Below are 17,814 nucleotides of genomic sequence, written 5' to 3'. Positions count from 1 at the left end.
TGTTTCTTTTTTGAGATGCAGAGACCAGAACTGCACATAGTATTTAAGATGTGAGCTCACCATGGATTTGTGTAATGGCATGTTGTTCTCCATTTTGTTTTCCATTCCATTCTTAATCATGTCTAGCATTTTATTGGTTTTTTCGGTTGCTGCTACACGTTGAGTTGACATTTTCAAAGAACTATCAACAATGACTCCAAGGTCTCTTTCTTGAGTTCTAACAGCTAGTTTAGAAATTAGCATTGTATACCATGTTGAGGTTGTTTTTCCCTAGCATCATTACTTTGTACTTGTCATCGTTGAAGTTCATCTGCCATTTTTTGCCCTGTAATTTAGCTTGATGCGATCTTTCTGTGGCTCTTCTCCATCAGCTTGGGATATGACTTCCCAAAATTATTTGAAAATAATTTGTATCAACTGCAAACTTGGAGCTTTCACTGTGTACCTCCATTTCCTGGTCGTTAATGAAAATGTTGAATAAAATTGGGTCCTGCCCAGACCCCTGTAGGACCCTACGTTTGACCTCCCTCCAGTCTGAAAAGTGACTATTTAGTCCTGCCTTTTGCTTCCTCTCTTTTAACCAGCTTGCAGTCCATGAAAGAACTTTTCTTCCAATGCTGTGGCAACACAGTTTTTTAAAAGCCTTTGGTGAGGGAGCTTGTCAAAAGCTTTTTGCAAGTCCAGATACATTGTCAACAGTATCCTCTTGCCCCTGAAAGAGCCCCATCAGATTGGTGAGGCAGGATTTCTCTTTGCAAAAGCCTTGCTGACTCTTCCCCAGCAGATCATGTTTGTCCATGTGACTGCTGATTTTGCATTTTATTATAGATTCTCCCAATTTCCTAGAGACATAAATGAGACTCACTGATCTGTAGTTACAATATGGGTCAGTGTAGAAATGAAAAGTTTTGACTGCAGTGAATTTGTTGCTAGATTGGGCCTTTACATTTTGATCAGGGTAATGCTTCAAAAGCTGCTTGAATGGTCTGACTAAAAACAGTGTCACTTTGAAAAATGTTGTATGGCACCCATTGAAAGCATAGATTTTTTCAAAGGGGAGATGCATGCCAGCCATTGTGTAGGCTGATTTTGCTTATGGAGATATAACAAGCATTACGGTAGATTTTTCTCTTTTTTTTTTTTTTTTTTAAGCAGTCTGGAGAAGAATTATCCCTTCTTGTTTTCATAGCCTGATAGATATTGTAATCTATGGAAATTTTAGAGGAAAAAAATTAGCAGAACAGTCTGTAACTAAATGACCTTGTTCTACTGTTTGTTTTTGCTATTTTCTGAAAAGGTATTCTTAACTCATTTTAAGTTATGACAACCCCAGAGTTATAGACAGGACTCTTGTGGCATATAATATGATCTTTACCTCTAAAATTGTCCAGATAAAATAATTAGTTAGGCATATCAATATTTGCTCCTATACTGATAGTTTTGGGATAAAGCTGATTAGTGTCTGAACTTTAACTCAGGGTTAAAGTATTCTTTGTATGCTCTTATTTTTATGCTTATGTTATACTATCACAAATAATTCATATTTCTTGGTGGTAAGCAACTAATTTTTTCATTTTAATCTTTATTAGGTTTATACGACGACTGCTGTATTTTTACAAGCCTAGCAGTAAATTGTATGCCAACCTGGATCTGGATTATGGCAAGGCCAAGCAGCTCACTGTCGTGGGTTGCCAGTTTACTGAATTTCTCCTTGAATCTGAAGAGGTGAGAGAGGTTTTTAGTCACAAAACTGGTGAGAAAATGGCTAAGAAAACATTTACTAGAATTAAGAACTTTATCAAAAAACTTTAGTGTCCTAAAAGACTCTTAAAAAGATCAACACATCAAAAATCAAATTTAGAATCCTAAGTTATCAAGGCTGGTCAGTGTAGTAGTAATTAGATAAAAGACCATTGCCAAATTGAAGTGTTTTGAAAATAAAAATGGGATTTATGGAATCTTCCATGACTACTTTTCAGTGAAGGGCAGGGTAGCACATGATGGATTAACTTGCTCACAAAGGCATGAATGCTATGACAAAGTAGGCTGCAGCCTACAAAAACTCATGCCTTTCTGAATGACTTAGTTCATGAGGTACCACACTGCCCTACCTTCTGCCAGACCTCAAATTGACACAGATACCTCTCTCTACTTTTCAATGCCAAACTCATATCTGTATTTTCAATCATCTTTCTTTCAATTAGACTAAAATGTTTTATTGTGCCTTAATCCAGGAGACCAGAGAAGTGTTTTTTTCATAACTGTTCTTCTGCAAATACCAAATATCAGAATTATTCCAGTTGGCCCACAAACTAAGCAATCACTGTATTTGACTTTAGCTTTTTATTTTGGCTTAATTTTATTTGGATTGTTAGAATCTATATTGTATTAACTTTATTATTGTATTAACTTTTATTATAGATATGCATTCTGAGAGATTTAAACGAATGCATTTTAGCAAACAGAAGCAAAAAAAAATCAATTAAAGCTGTTCCACTACCAAAAACTAAAAAATATCTCCTTACTTTTTTCTTAGGATGGACAAAGCTATTTGGAGGAATTGGTAAAAGATATTGTACAGTGGCTCAATTCTTCCTCTGGAATGAAACCGGAACGTAGTCTTCAAAACAATGGGCTGTTGAATACACTTAGTCAGCACTACTTTCTTTTTTTTGGTACACTTTCATGTCACCCTCATGGCGTAAAAATGCTTGAAAAATGCAACGTATTCCAGTGGTAAGTACTTTTATTTACTCTAGTTTATAATATGTGGTGGATCTGTCATTTAAAACTATCACAACTATCATTTAAAATGTGCACATAAGAATCAGTCTCTACAAAACTTTTAAGTCTAAATTCTTCTGGATTCTCTGGGTCTTGAACTCCCCAATATCTTCAGAAAAAGTTATCGAAGTACAGTGGTTTTGCCAAATGATCTGAAGGTCAACAGAATTGATGCAAACTACTGAACCATTACTGACCTTGAGACCTGTATTTTTCCAGTGCATTTTTGACTAACAAGTCTTGATGACTGTATCAGAAAGTATATTTCAGTATATGGATAGAAACGGGCAGGCAGTATGTACTATTGAATATCATGCTAATGCTCAAGTAGCCAGTGTGGCATGTTATGCCCAATCTTTGCTGAAATACCCTTTATGTTGAATGGTAACATTTTATTCTGATCCGAAATGGTAAAATGATTGGGAACCTTTAGTAATGATATTGAAGGGTGATTGTAGTAATAGCAGGTTTTGAAAGATTCAGCTAGGCATGCAACTTAAGTTCCAGTTCCTTTAAATCATTGCTTCTTTATGACAGAATCAGAAGTTTTTGCATTCTACAGCAGTGTTATAAAAGTTAAAGATTTGGATTTTATCTTAAACACATGAAGTAAGTTAATATTGGGGTAACCCTTTAAGAGGATGAAATTGAAGCATTTGTTTCATATGATTTTAACTAGGGGTGCTTAGCCTCCAGCCCAGCTGGCCTGTAACACCTTGTCATCTGCCTTGCAGGAGTCCTCACAGGCCCTGTGTACTGGATCAGTTTCTTAATCCCGGTGTGCAGGGCAGCATCAGGCTCTGGGCCCCCAACGCTCTATCCCAGTACCAAAGGGCAGGAGGTAGCAAGCCCCACAGCCTTATCTTGACATGTGGGGCTTGATTCAGCCTGTAAACCAGGCTCGCACCACTCATTTGGCCTATGAGATCAAAAGTTTGAGCACACTGATTTTAACCAATAATACTGACAAGTATGTCTTTCTAGTCATTTAAAAATCTAGTTTCTGTGGTGTTCTTATGGAAAAAGCGGTGCTACATGAAATGTATATACAGACTATATATAGCCTTTATGAATTTAAAATAATTGAATACATGAATTAATCCATTTTTCTACTGCATTTAAAAAATATGAAAAGTTAACTCAGATTACACGTAAACTTCATCTATTGAATAAAATAGCCAAGTGAGATAAATGAGTTAAAAAAGTAATAGTCTCTTTCAACTTTTTTCTAGTCTTCTTAATCTCTGTTCCTTGAAGAACCAGGATCATTTACTAAAACTGACCGTGTCTAGTTTGGATTACAGCAGAGATGGGTTAGCAAGAGTCATCCTTTCCAAAATCCTAACTGCTGCTACTGATGTAAGTGTAATTAAGTACCCTGTTCTTATTTACCATTAGACAATTAATTTGATTATTTAATTTAATGAGATGTATGGTTAATTTTTAAAATGTCACTTATAAACTGGTTTCTTTTTTCTATAATTATGGAATATATACTTCCACTGGACTCCCATGCAAACTTTTAAAAAGATAAGCTGTATTGTGTATACTTTGTCTCTGCATCTGCATGGGAGCAGCCACAGATGCAGGAATAAAGAAAGGGTAAAAAATTGGACTTTGTAACTGGTGTTGATGTAACAAAAAAAGAAGAGTGAGTAGGCTAAAAATGAAACAGGTGTACTGGATCATTAATAAAAGAAAAATGTTTAGGTTTTGATATTGGTTCCAGTGAAAAGCATCAACACTGATGCCAAGAAGAATGAGAAATAACTGAACACATTTTTGAGACTCATTCAGGAAAATACTATAAAATACCTTGATAAGAGTAGCTCCTTTGTAGACCACAGAAAAAAGAACCCAAATTAGAATAGCTCCAAGAAGAGTGTAAAGAAGGGAAATTGAAGACTGGATTTTGAAGAGAAGGATGTAGGTATAAAGGAGAGTAGTATTTCTTTGAAGCTAGCAAATATGGGAGGATTCCTGTATGCTATGGGGAAAGAAGTAAAAGTGAGAGCAAGGAAAGTTGAGAATAGTGGAAGGCAAGTGCTCATTTGCTGCCTGTAATTACTGATAACATTCTTTAAAGATACATCATGACTACATGACTATGCAGTTTTGGCTCTTGGGTCCTGTACTTCAGCATGAAGTAGAAAGCTCTCAGTTTGTACATTGGAGTGGGTAAGGGGGAGGGGTTTTGTTTGGTTGGGTGGTTGATTTTTTTTGTTTTCTTTTTTAAATCCTGGATTTAAGCAAAGCAAAGTAGGTGAGGAGTCAACACACTGAGTTGTTTTCTGGCTTGCATTCAGTATAACCTCATATTTCTACCCTTTGGATGCAGTGGTTGGTGCAGCTTGTATAGTGGAACCATAATGTGCATGGTCCATTGAAGTGTTCATGCATCTCTCCTAAACCTCTTCTCAGGGTAACAACACTACTGAAAGGAGGTTATCTCAGTTGCCTCCGTCCCTTCCAACCACAGTTAGCTGAAAAATGAAGAACTACTCCGAGGGGGTCCCATATTCCTTTCAGTGTTTTGCTTAGATACAGGTGTAGAAATGTCATTATAGGTTTAATTAGTATATATAGTTAGAATGTAGTTGAATTTTTTTGGTTTTGAGTGGTAGACTGAAATTTAGGCTGCAAGCATCCTGCTGTCTTCTGTCAGTTTTCCCATATTTGAATTTCCTGCCAGATAGTTAGTATATCTAGAAGGAAGTTGTTTTCCATATAGGTGGTCTCTGCTCTACTTTTTATTTCCACGGTGGTGTAGGGGTGTCAATGTAGGGTTGACAATTCTGCATCAGGAGGCATTAGATCTGACCCATCACATGAGTCCATGATATACTATAGCCTAATATCAGCTCCTAAATACATTGCAGCATTAAGAGCCCAAGTCTTTGCAAAGTTAATCCATTTTCCTTGACTCTAAAATGATTATAGCTTCACACATTTCCTGGATCATTATATCTGAAGCTTGAGAGGAGACTGTACATTGGCTATCAGCCTGTGTACCTAAAGTGACTTTCAAGAGCAGTTTGTTGGATCCAGATGCTCTAATGTCATTTAAGTGACTAATGACCAGAAGAACTTGGTGGCAAGAGCCCAGAGACAACTGCTTCACAGTCCAACTTACCAGTCCTGAAACTAAATCTGAATCTAAGAGTTACAGCCTTGCTGTGAGACAGCATTTGGTACCTGCAAATCCACTCACTTCTTCCAGTCAGAGATCAGCTTACGGCAAAAACTTCCTAGATGATTTGTTCAGTTTTCATCTCTATTGCATTGACTCCTGAATCTAGCAACCTCAGATAAGGAAATATTAGAGAGAGTTTTGTTAGTTCCCACTTGTATGAATAATCTTCTGGGACACAGATGGTAGGAAGAGATTAGGATTTTACTGCTTCTCTTTGTCCAAGGAAAAATTAGTTGAGTTTCTCATTTGTGTGACTGTAACGCAGGTAGGGCCAGCTCTTTGGCCGCTACGTTCTTCCAGCCTCCCTATATATAACTTTGATGTTGTTGGTAGTCGTGGGGAGTGAAGGAGCCTTAGGCATAGTAGCAGCTCCACAGACAGCCAGGGCGGCTCAGTTAGACCAGTCACCCTACCCAAGTCTTTTTGCCCACCTACACCCATAAAGAGCTCCCCTTTCATAGGGTTGTCCTTGTGGGTTTCTGAGGGCTTGTCGGGGCTCCAGCTATCAAAGCCTGGGCCCCTTTTTCTCTCTGACTGCACCGTGTTGGTCCACAGATAAAAACCTTAGCCCAAAAGTGGGCACACCTTGACACCCCTGTCTGCAGGCTCCTCCCTGCTTGTAGCTGTAACCCAGTTGTCCGGTTCACAAGGCTGAACCAAACCAGTCGTTCCACCCCCCCACCCCCCCCCCCAAAAAAAAACCCAAACAAATAAAAAACCACAAGCCATCCACTTCACAAAAGGAGTAGTCTCCCTCCTTGAGAAAATACAGCCTGCAGTCCTGACTTGCTTTGGAGTCTTTCTCCCCCAGTTTCCCCGGGTGGTTTACATGCCTGCCTTCCTCTGGTAACACACACGCACACTCTCCAGCTCCTCTCCCTTGTTGCCACTTTGGTTTATGCCTGCTTCTCTTCAACTCATGTAAAAAAGGCTGATAAGTATTATCAGCTTATTCAGGACGGTTTTTTTGTATTTCTTATAAGTGCAGCTCCATGCCGTTTATGGTAGAAGCTGTGCTTCCTAGATCTAGAGCAAGATCGTTCGATGCCAGTTGCTAAAAAAAAAAAAAAAAAAAAGCAAACAGGTTGATGTGTTTAAGAGAAATATCCTTAATGACATTATTTGTTTAAAAGTAATAAACACCACGTGGTGATGATTTTCTGTTAGCAGTATCTCTGAGGAAGAAATATTTTACTTTGATCATCTGAAACATTCTGACAGAGTAGAGAATGCTTTTTTCATGGAATAGTAAAGCATTGAAAAGCAAAAGTTGAGAGTCTTAATTCTTCAGACACTTTGATAAAGATAAATAATTGTCTGTGCAGTTATTTTTGAGATTCTGTATCTGGTCAAAATTTTCAGGTCTCCCTTGAAAGACAAGAATGTATAGCAAAGATTTTTCCATTTGAAGGTGAAGGTGCAGTCAGTTCCAAGATGGATAAGCTATTAACAAGAATGAGGTACAGCCAGATATTTGGGGGTACTTCAAGAAGTAGTTTGTGAGTCCCTCTGTTTAAATACTAGAGATGGTGTGTGTGCTCCTGTATTCCCTTCCTGTGATCAGAGATGAAATTGCCACCATCAAAATCCTCTTCAGCTGTGTAGGACTTTTCAAGCACAATGGCAAGAGATGAGCCGCATTCCAGTATATATCAGCCCTAGTCTGTACCATGTTTGAAGATGACTTTTGCCAGTTTTTACCTCAGCTGGAAACTGGTAACTTTGTGAGAGATGATTCTAGAGATGCTAACAGCAGATTTGCTACGTAATTCAAATCCCCCTCTTTTTCACCATCCCACTTCTCTTTTTGAAGGGCCTATATTGTGATATGTGGACACCAGAACATCTCTCTTTTATGAAAGGGGTTCCAAAATGGAAAAAGTTCTAAAATGTACAGAGAGAAGAGATTTTACTAAAGGTACTTCCTAATTCAGGAAGAGAGAGACTTAAGATCCTTTTCCTTCCTTCTCATACTAGTTTTCAGAAGATTGAATTAATTGATGAGGATGTTTTGATTCCATGTACTCAATATTCTGATTTCTTTCTCCCTATACTCTTTCTGCATGTTCTTTTGTAGCATATAACAAAGTGAACTTGGGTCCATGAAGGCTTATGCCCTTTACATGCATCTTATTCAGTTAGTCTATAAAAGTGTGTATCTACCCTGCCATCTTGCTCTACAGCCATCCCATCAAACATAACTGTTTTGTATGTAGAAAACCATTTCCAATAAAAGGTGGACTTTCTACTGCACTGGGAGTTTGTTCTTTATTGTCTGTTAATAATGGATGGATGCAGATATCAAGAGAGAGGATCGTTGTTTACCCTTATTTAGAATGGTTAATCAAGGTGTCCTTAGAAAATAGTTGTAATGCAGATGTGTTCCTTCACTACTAATCTAGATCTTGGAATCATTTGTATGAAGTCTCTTTAATAGGTACAGAAAAGAACCTCTTAATAAGAACTCCTTTGGATGTATGTTTAGGCAAGTCAGCTGTGCCAGAAGAGAGAGAGAGCTGTAAAAATTGCCATTTATATCCTCCTCCATTAATTGCTAAAGTAGATGATTCTCTTCTAAATTAATAGGTTTCAAAGCCTTGACAATGTATATACTATTTTATGTTTGCCTACAAATAAGGACTTTATAATATTAGCTAGTGACATTTAGAAACTTAGTAGAGACAGCATGCTTTAAGGATTGGTGCTGCCTCAGATGATGATACTGTTACTGAGATGGTTTGCTCAGTATCTCAGCACAATGAAGGGAGTACCCTGCAATCCTCCTGTGTTATCACTGCATCCAGCATAGGTTATAGAAGTTCTGATGAATGCCAGTACAAGAATAGTGGACACTTTCGGAGAAGGGCACGCATATCAGCTTTCTGGAATTGAGAACTATTAGCCTTTAAAGTCCTTTTGCCTCATTAATTATAGATTTGTTATGGAAAATGGCAACTTCTATGCACAATCAGAACAAGGAGAGATGCTCATTCATTTCAGTTATACGAGCAGATAGTGGCTTTTCAGGATTGCTGCACACAAAACAAAATATCATCTATTGAGCAACATCCTGAGAAGTCAGTTTAGCAGTGGTGTCAGATATGTAAGCAGACTCTGAAGACATTAAGTGCTGAATTATATCTCCATAGTATTGACGTAGACCTATTTGCTTCCAAGCACAATATGAAATGTCAGAGTCTTGTTTGCGGATGGAAAGTAATAGAGGATCCATAGTGGATGCATTTCTGATAAATGGGCCAGGATCTTCCCAGCATTTCCCCCTTTACTTCTTATGAAGAAGGTTTGCAGAAAGTTTCAACAGGACAGAGCCAAGATGATCTGTTTTGCCTGTCCAGAGAAATCTTCCAAGCACTTCCATTTCTTCCATACTTATTAGCACAGCCCCAAGAGAGATGTATTCACTGCACTTCATTATTTATGTAATAGGATTTTCAGTTTTGAGGCAGTAATCATCTTAGAAGTACAAAATATTTTGGTTTAATTCAGAGAAATAATCCATTCACAAAGGAAATGATTATTGTGGACAAGTAGTAATGATTCCAGTTCTGTCTGTTTTGGCTCAAACCCGAATCTTTCTGATCTTGTCATCTTTCTCATGTTGTCATTAGTAAGGTTCACCTATGGGCTATATTGGCGCACCATAGTACACTGGTTTGCTCCTGGTATTTTTTAAGGAGTTTTTTTCTAGCAATTTTTAAATCTATACATACTACTAAAATCTCATATTAGGGTATGAAAGTAGTCTTTACTCATCTTATAAAACATACTTTTGAAGCAATGGATTAATGTATTTTTGTATATGAATGCAGTTTTTACAATGTACTGTCACCTCAGTGAGGATGAGTAAATGAATAACAGATGCTAATGTCTGATGTGCCATTTGCTGTCTTTCATGAAGGCAGAATGGTATTACAACCTTGTTCAAGAGTGTTTTCATAAGGTGGTTTCAAGATTTCATGTTTGAGGTGGTGAATCATGTTCTTCCCCTACATCAGTAATCATGTGGGTGTAGAAAGGTCATATTGCACATGATAGATGCTAAAAGACCATTTTAGCATATTACTTGAACAGGACTATACACTATAGACCACCATCTGTAAGGTATCTTAGATCTGGTCTACATTCTGTGATTTTACTAATAGACTTTTGCCAGCAAAGTGGAGTGTGCATGCACATTCAGAGCTGCCCTGCAGCAGCAATGTCTTTTTTTTTTCCCCAGCACGGAAAATACCATGTCACAGAGCAGAAGACTGCTTCTGCCACCTGCTGGCAGACGGTACAAATAGATGAGCTCATGTTGTTTACTGGCTGTAATAGTCACTCTGACCACTTTCAAGGGTACACTTCACACCCCACACACAGTTGATAAAGTGGAGCTTCCAGAAGCTGTGTGGGAAGAGACTCTTGACAGCTTCCTATGACTGTTGCTATCTGCCAGCAGAAGAATCCTCTGGATGTAGATAAGTCCTTAAAAAGAGGGAAGGAAGGAAAAGTTGAGTTTTGGTTGACTCATTCCACTAGTTTCAGTATGTAGAGCAGTTGTATGGAGTTCTGTCCATACTTCTACCAAATGCTGTTCTCTAGATCTAACATCTAAATCAGATACTCAGACACTACTTGCCACTCTCTTCATTTAAGTGTCTTGTTATTTATCCACCTTTCCCATGAGTGGAATAGTGTTGTGGATGCTTGACAAAATGAGTTGTTACTTATGTGTAATCAGAGCTGATTAAGGCAGACCCTGCAGATTCACACTCCCCACATATCTAATTACCTGTAAGGGCCTGGGGTTTCAGGGAAGGGAGTTCAGGAAGCCAGAGTACCACTTCCTCTTTAATAGCTTTGCCTACAGAACTAGGAAGGAAGAAAGAGAAAAGAAAGGAGACCACAACTCTGGTGTATATTAGTTGTCAAACTGCAACAGACAAAGAATCCTCTGAGCGACTATTCAGAGTCTGTGCTGAAGTACCCTCCATGTATAGATAAGTAATCTGTCTTTAGCTTGGGTATTTATTTAGTAGTATTAGAATGAAATTACTTTCATATTTGTCAGGTTTTTTTACTGCTGTTCTGGGTTCTGAATTGCATAGTGGAACCAAAAAGAGTCTTGTTTGTTTTACTCTAGTACTTCTAGTTAGAAGCAAAAATATAAATATTGGAGCTGTCTCATTTGGAAGTCAGGACTGCAAACTCTTGTATTTTTAAAAGTGGTCTATGAAGGCAAGGTCCTTAAGAAAATAGCTTAAAGTATGCAGAACTTGATCAAATAGATTTCCCCTTAGAAATTAGGTCCAGCTTCTTGTTCACCTCAGTAAAGTACATTTTTCAAACCACTACCTTAAGCAGAATCTGGATGATGTGTTACATATTGCTGGCTAGTACTACAAGGTAGATTTCTAATATGCTGACAGTTTTTTATATGCTTCATGAACAGTGCATTTCTACATGGCAGTGGGTTACAAATGGAAAAAGCTAAGGTTTGCGATATCAGATTACTTAATGGCTGCGGAACAGTTTTATTCCACTTTTTGTAAGATAAAATGTGTAAATATTACACTGCAATTTGAGTGCCTACATAATATGTAAATTGCACTTGCTGCATTTCATGATGCAAGTTGCATTGCTTCCAAATAGAAAAAACTGCTGGCCAGTCTTCTTTTCTTTAAAGCAGACCTTTTTTTCTACCACTGCAGAGCTGCAGATTGTATGCAACAAAACATTTACGAGTATTGTTAAGAGCCAATGTAGAGTTCTTCAGTAACTGGGGGATTGAATTACTGGTGACCCAGCTGCATGATAAAAATAAAACCATTTCTTCTGAAGCACTTGATATCCTTGATGAGGCGTGTGAAGATAAGGTAAGCATCATTTACCCACAGCTTCACAAATTTTTATGAACACATATTTTATTTCATTTTTAAAAGCATCTAAAATCAATTAATCCTTTTTGAACAGTTTTGCTTTGCAAAATGTCTTGATTTCCATGCTGCAGGTGTTTGTGTAAGGAACATTAGTGGACTATAGTAATTTATCCTAGAGCAGGGGCATCAGAGCCTTAGAGCTGGTCTGCCTGGCCCACTAAACTGCTGGTGGACCACTGGAAGTTCAGGGTGTACAACTTACTAAAGAATCCAGGGCCCTTGGGCCCAGGTGAACATGGCAGGAGGGTGCCCCTGCCTGTATCCAGCCCAGGTCACAAAGCCAATTTGATTCTCCTGCCCTAGAGGATGTTTTTATGATCTTGTTTTTGTATCTGTTAAATATTTGTTATTTCATGTGGCTAGTGGTAGTTATCACTATAATTAGTCTTCCTTGTTAGTGTTCAGACCTTCTTTATAGGCCTTTATACCTGAAAAATTGTCTTTCTTCATTTTATATTCTGACCTGGTATGAATTTTTCTACTTTTAGGCCAATCTTCATGCCCTTATCCAAATGAAACCAGCTCTCTCCCATCTTGGAGACAAGGGTTTACTTCTCCTTTTAAGGTAAATATTAAATGCATCTTTTCACTTTAGGGAAAAAACCTATTATGTTGATGTTAAATGTATATGGTTTGATTTAGCTGGAATATTCAGTGTCTGATATTACTTTACAGATTTCTGTCCATTCCAAAGGGGTTTTCCTATCTAAATGAAAGAGGCTATGTAACAAAACAAATGGAGAAATGGCAAAAGGTAATTCAAAGAAGGGTAACTGTAGACATATGGAATCTGCTTTTGAAGACGGGTGTGTGTGAATAGAGTTTTAAAAGCCATCAAGAACTATGAAGAATATTGGACATTCATACTTGTATTAACGGATAGACAGTCTGTTTCAATAATTAAGACCATATCTGCACTCTTATTGAGATCTTCTCTTCTGTTGAGACTTCTGGCTCCTTTGTGCATGCGGTCATGATTTAGTCAAAAGAGAAACTCAACTAAAACTCTTGGTTCAGAGGTGATACCTTTTATTAGCATAACTGAAAAATAGCAAAAATATTTTTTTGCAAGCTTTTGGGCGCACACACCCTTCTTCAGGCTGAGGAAAAATCAGAGATTTTAAAAAACCTCCTAGGTAGAAAATAAACTCCGTTTTGCACAGGGAAAGTTTTAGGCTGGAAATATATTTCCCTGTGTCTGTGAGAGTCCTTATGTGGGAGTTATTCTTTGATTTAGTCAAAGCATGTTTTTGAGGGGGTTTATATTACATTAATTAAACCATTTTCCAAGTATCTCCACTTCCCTAAATGTACACAGTTGTACAACAGAGTTCTTTAAGAAAATGGTTGGCTTCCTGAATCATAAACAGAGGCTGATGCATAAAATCTCTAGAAAAATATTAAAAGAAATGTTGCCTTTCAAGACCACTCTTATCTTGTAGTTCTCAATGGAACTGAAGCTCAGGTGAGTCCTGGCAAGGATCATATTACCCTATGCTCTAAATGGGAATGCATGTTTTTAAGCACCTCCTTAGAGCAGTGGGTGGTGACAATCATTGCAGTAATTCCATTAGAAGCAGTTCATGGAGTTCTCTATAGTAGATCATAATTCTCACCCTGCTAGGTAAGAAATTTTCATCTAGGCAAAACAGTAGTCAGCTTTCCCATTAGTCCAAATTTATTCAAAATTTTAAATTGTTGCAGAATTGTTAAAATAAAATTTGAATGCAAAATCTCAGTTTAAGCCGTATAGAAAGTTTGGAGCAAGTATTTGGTGTTGGAAGGTATCACATTTTGACTTGAAGTAAGGTGCTAATTTGCTTGAAGCAGGTATTTATAATTTTATGTTCTAAACTGATAACAGATTCACTTGTAAAATTTAAGAAAATTTGTTTAATTCCCAAAGTTATTTAACGTGGGGAAGATGCAATGTAAATTTGTTTTATAAGTTTGAATCTCCACCTAATGTATAAACCAACCTTAATTTTGAAGCCTTAAATTGCACTAGCATTCTGCAAATGATTTTCAGTGTGTTGGGTTCAGCTTTGTAAGAGACTCTCCTATTTTCCTTTAAAGGAGTACAATTTAAAATATGTTGAATTGATTGAAGAACAACTTAATGAAGCACTTACTACTTATCGTAAACCTGTTGATGGTGATAATTATGTTCGTCGGAGCAACCAAAGGTAAAGTATCTTCCAAAGAGTATTGATACATCCTTATAAATACATACACAAAGTGTGTTGTGATGGATTTTAAGAACAACATAATCATTATGCAAACAGACTGTTTCTCTTTTTCATAGATTACAGCGGCCACATGTCTACCTTCCAGTTCACCTTTATGGCCAACTGGTGCATCACAAAACAGGCTGCCATTTGTTGGAAGTTCAGGTAAGGATACTTAATATAGATGCTTTAACAACTGCTGTTTCTTTTAAATTGTGCTATATTTATACAATACTGTAACCATTAAGTTATACTGTAATCATACTGTGACTATTTTGGAAAATTGTATTGGTTAATTTTTTATTTGAATAGTCACCCTCTCCAAATTCGTAAAATTGTGAAATTCTCAAATCAGACGCATGCAGAAGAAGCAGTGTCTTGCAAAAGCAATCTTTATCTCCAGTCATGGAAAAAAAGATGTGCCTTCTAATCTGTTTCTTAAAGCTGATCATGAATACAAAGAGCTAATGGGGATAAATAAAGGCCAAACAAATTCGTTAAAAATTGCTTTCCGATGTATTACATGAATGAGGTTCACAATGTTTACTACCAGTATGCTTTTTACCTTATGCATGTATCGTAAACGGAACCTCTTTGATAAAATAAACTTCTATATATTTTAGGTTCTGTTCTTGAAAATGAATAGAAAATAAAATCTATGTTTTTGTTCAGATAATATTGACATGTATTGACTTACCCAAAGGAATTGTTATAATGAATTGAATTGAATATTTCCCTGTTATACGTAACCTCATCTTTTGGGACCTAAATTAAACAGTTAATTCACTAATAAGTACATTTGATACTTCAACTCAGGTAATTAGTATCTATTCATATCATCAGAACCATCACTTAGAATATGATGTAGTTCACAGTCTTTATACAGAAGAGGTCTGAAACTCAAGTGGCAGGATGATGTGTGTTAAATTTTAGAGGTGTAAATAGCTAGAACTTTTCTGTGGAGATGCCATCCCCAAATCAAGTGAGTCCTACTATTAATCTCTTGCATTTAGTAAATTGGTTAGTTTGAAGAAAAAGAAAAGAGTATATGGGGAAAGTCTTTGCCTCTTGTGTTGTAAAACTTCAAAAATATAGTTTACTCATGATGTAAAAATAGGACAGTACAAAACATGCCTTATATACTGAAATAATCATTTTCTTCTATTTAGGGTATGAGAAAAAGGGCACCCTCTTATTATTTCATTATCAGTGTCAGTCCAGGTTAATGTGCTGGAATTGTCTACAGTATTTTATTTAAGAACATATGATTTTGAATTGGTATCTAATATGTATTAAAGAAACTAGGGCAACTTGATATTTATTCACTTATTGGTATCATTTGATATTTATTCAAAATTTATTCACTTTGAACTGAATTCGGGGGTTTTTTTGTTCTCCTCTAGAGTGTTGTCCCAGATCTAAGTTACACCGTTCGTTCACCCATGTTGGATAAGTGGGAAGGAATTAAGCAGCTGAAATCAGCCCTTTGGGCTTTGGTTAGTAACAAGGATATCTATCTGTATATAAGAATTTTTTCATGTAAAAGATTAAGTCTGCATCATTTCCAAAACTAAGGGAAGAAGTAGATACGTTTTAGGGAGATAAGCCAGTATGAGAGAGAATGTGGAATAGTTGCATTAGGATTGTTTTAGAGGCAAATGTAGGAGTTGTGAAACTGAGTACGAGAGAGCAGCTAACCCTGATGGGATGGGAGGTGATGAGCATTTCTGTCACTCATTGGTATAATGTACCTTCACACCTTCAGAAATGAATCCAGTGCAATTTGAGAACAGGGCTAAGATGAATACTAATTTAATGGGCCTCAGCCATATGTGTTAAGTAGGGTTATAAAGCGTCTGTTAGTAGTCACATATAAGAAATACTGGGGGGACTGGCTAAAACTTTTATGAATCTTAATAAGGTTATAATAAAACTGTAGCTAAGGAACTTTTTGCCTTTATAATGTATTAGGAGGTTTATTAGCCCTGCCATGGGAGACATAAGCAGCTACTATATTTGATGGTAAATAATTTCATTCCAGGGCAATATTGGATCATCAAATTGGGGTCTTAATTTGCTTCAAGAAGAGAATGTGATTCCTGATATAATGGCCCTTGCACAGCATTGTGAAGTTCTGTCCATTAGGGGGTATGTATATTTACTTTTAAAAGTAAAATCTGTTCTTTTCTGAGAGTCCTAGTCCAGATTTCTTCTTCTGCCACTTACACTGGATCTTATTTAGTAAACATTATCACTGATAAAGTTTGGGGGATTTTTCAGAGTTACTTAAAAAAGTTTGCTAGTTTATTTGCAGTAAGTGTCATAGAAAATTGTATTGGGTGTAATCTATTTTTGGTTTTCTGAACAAGTAGTTTAAAATATTTAGTTCTTAAATTACTACTACTACTATGAATTTTTACTCTGGCATTTTTAGAAGTCTTATAATTTGGCTAAATTTGGATGAATTTTCAGCAGAAAGTATAAATAATATCAGCCCAGCCTGTCTAATTTTGAGGCCCTGCTCCAGAGAATGCAGAATATAGTCTCAATAACATGATTCTTCCTTTACAGCTTTTATTGTACATAGCTTTGTGGTTTCACTTGAAACCTGAAGTTGCGCTGAGGTGGGTATTCAATGGGGTGGCAACTGCAAAGGGGTCTAATCGGGCATGGGACTGGTGCCACAAAACTGCACTGTGCTGTCCTCACCTTCTGCAGTGGAACCTGCTGCTCTGAGGCATCTGAGCTCATCTTTGTTGCAGAGGGGTTAGGAATCTGGCAGCTGCTGCGTGGAGAAGTCAGGGCAGAGACTTGCAGCTCACAGCAACAGCCCATTCAGAAACTCCAGCCTGAGCTGGCAGAAGGTTGCTGACTCCTGGCATGCAGTTCTTCAGACTGAAGTGTTCTATTCTTACAAAGTTATGAGCAGTTGGAAGTCAGGCTGCTAATATGTAAAGTCTGAAAAATATTAGCTACTGATAATGCTACTTTTTCAGGTTATAATATTATGTTACTTGTTAGACACTTGGCTACTTTTTGTTTAGTTATGAACCATAAAACTTACAGGATGTAAAAACTGCCCTAACATGTCTGTAAGAATTTTAGTATTAGTCTTTTTCTGCTTACTTAAAAAAAAATCCTATGTTAATATTGCAGTAGTAAAGTTTTTGTAGTTATCCTTCTGACACTTTATTTGATTGGTTGTTTCCCATTATTCAAGATTATACTTATTTCAGGTTAGTTTTTATTGCTAGTTTTTTTGTAGAAAAGCTATAATCTGATGTCTACTGGATTATTTTGAAACTTTGATTTCTCATAAATAAGTTTGATTAAACTGGATGCTGTTGTTGGTTTTTGTTAAATGCAGAACCTGCCTCTATGTGCTTGGCCTCATAGCCAAAACTAAACAAGGTTGTGACATTTTAAAGCATCACAACTGGGATGCAGTGAGACACAGTCGTAGACAACCTTGGCCAGTAGTCCCTGATGACTTGGAGCAGCTCTGCAATGAACTCTCTTCTATACCCAGCACTCTTAGCTTGAACTCTGAGTCCACCAGTTCTAGGCATAACAGTGAAAGTGAATCTGCACCCTCAAGTAAGTACAACTATTATTCACTGTGTTGTGGGAAGCACCTCTTTACATGCTTGCAAAGGATGTTTAGAAA

General features: G+C 37.0%; 1 protein-coding gene across 2 annotated transcripts in view; it reads left to right on the top strand.

The window, feature by feature from the left end:
• The window catches only part of RICTOR (RPTOR independent companion of MTOR complex 2), a 159,403-nt gene that overhangs the window by 113,645 nt on the left and 27,944 nt on the right, over positions 1-17,814 (top strand). For both annotated transcript variants that reach the window (XM_090037977.1, XM_090037978.1), the window contains exons 20-30: positions 1,590-1,725; positions 2,537-2,736; positions 4,017-4,143; positions 11,692-11,856; positions 12,408-12,484; positions 12,595-12,673; positions 13,996-14,105; positions 14,225-14,312; positions 15,551-15,643; positions 16,189-16,295; positions 17,515-17,744. In XM_090037977.1, coding sequence (XP_089894103.1) covers positions 1,590-1,725; positions 2,537-2,736; positions 4,017-4,143; positions 11,692-11,856; positions 12,408-12,484; positions 12,595-12,673; positions 13,996-14,105; positions 14,225-14,312; positions 15,551-15,643; positions 16,189-16,295; positions 17,515-17,744 — 1,412 coding nt within the window. The remainder of the gene's footprint in view (positions 1-1,589; positions 1,726-2,536; positions 2,737-4,016; positions 4,144-11,691; positions 11,857-12,407; positions 12,485-12,594; positions 12,674-13,995; positions 14,106-14,224; positions 14,313-15,550; positions 15,644-16,188; positions 16,296-17,514; positions 17,745-17,814) is intronic.

This window comes from Crocodylus siamensis, chromosome 3, assembly GCF_052110815.1.
Source record: "Crocodylus siamensis isolate JL-2025a chromosome 3, ASM5211081v1, whole genome shotgun sequence".
Classification (NCBI taxonomy): domain Eukaryota; kingdom Metazoa; phylum Chordata; order Crocodylia; family Crocodylidae; genus Crocodylus; species Crocodylus siamensis.
Note: the sequence above shows the minus strand (reverse complement) of the source record. Positions and strands in the feature narration are given on the sequence as shown.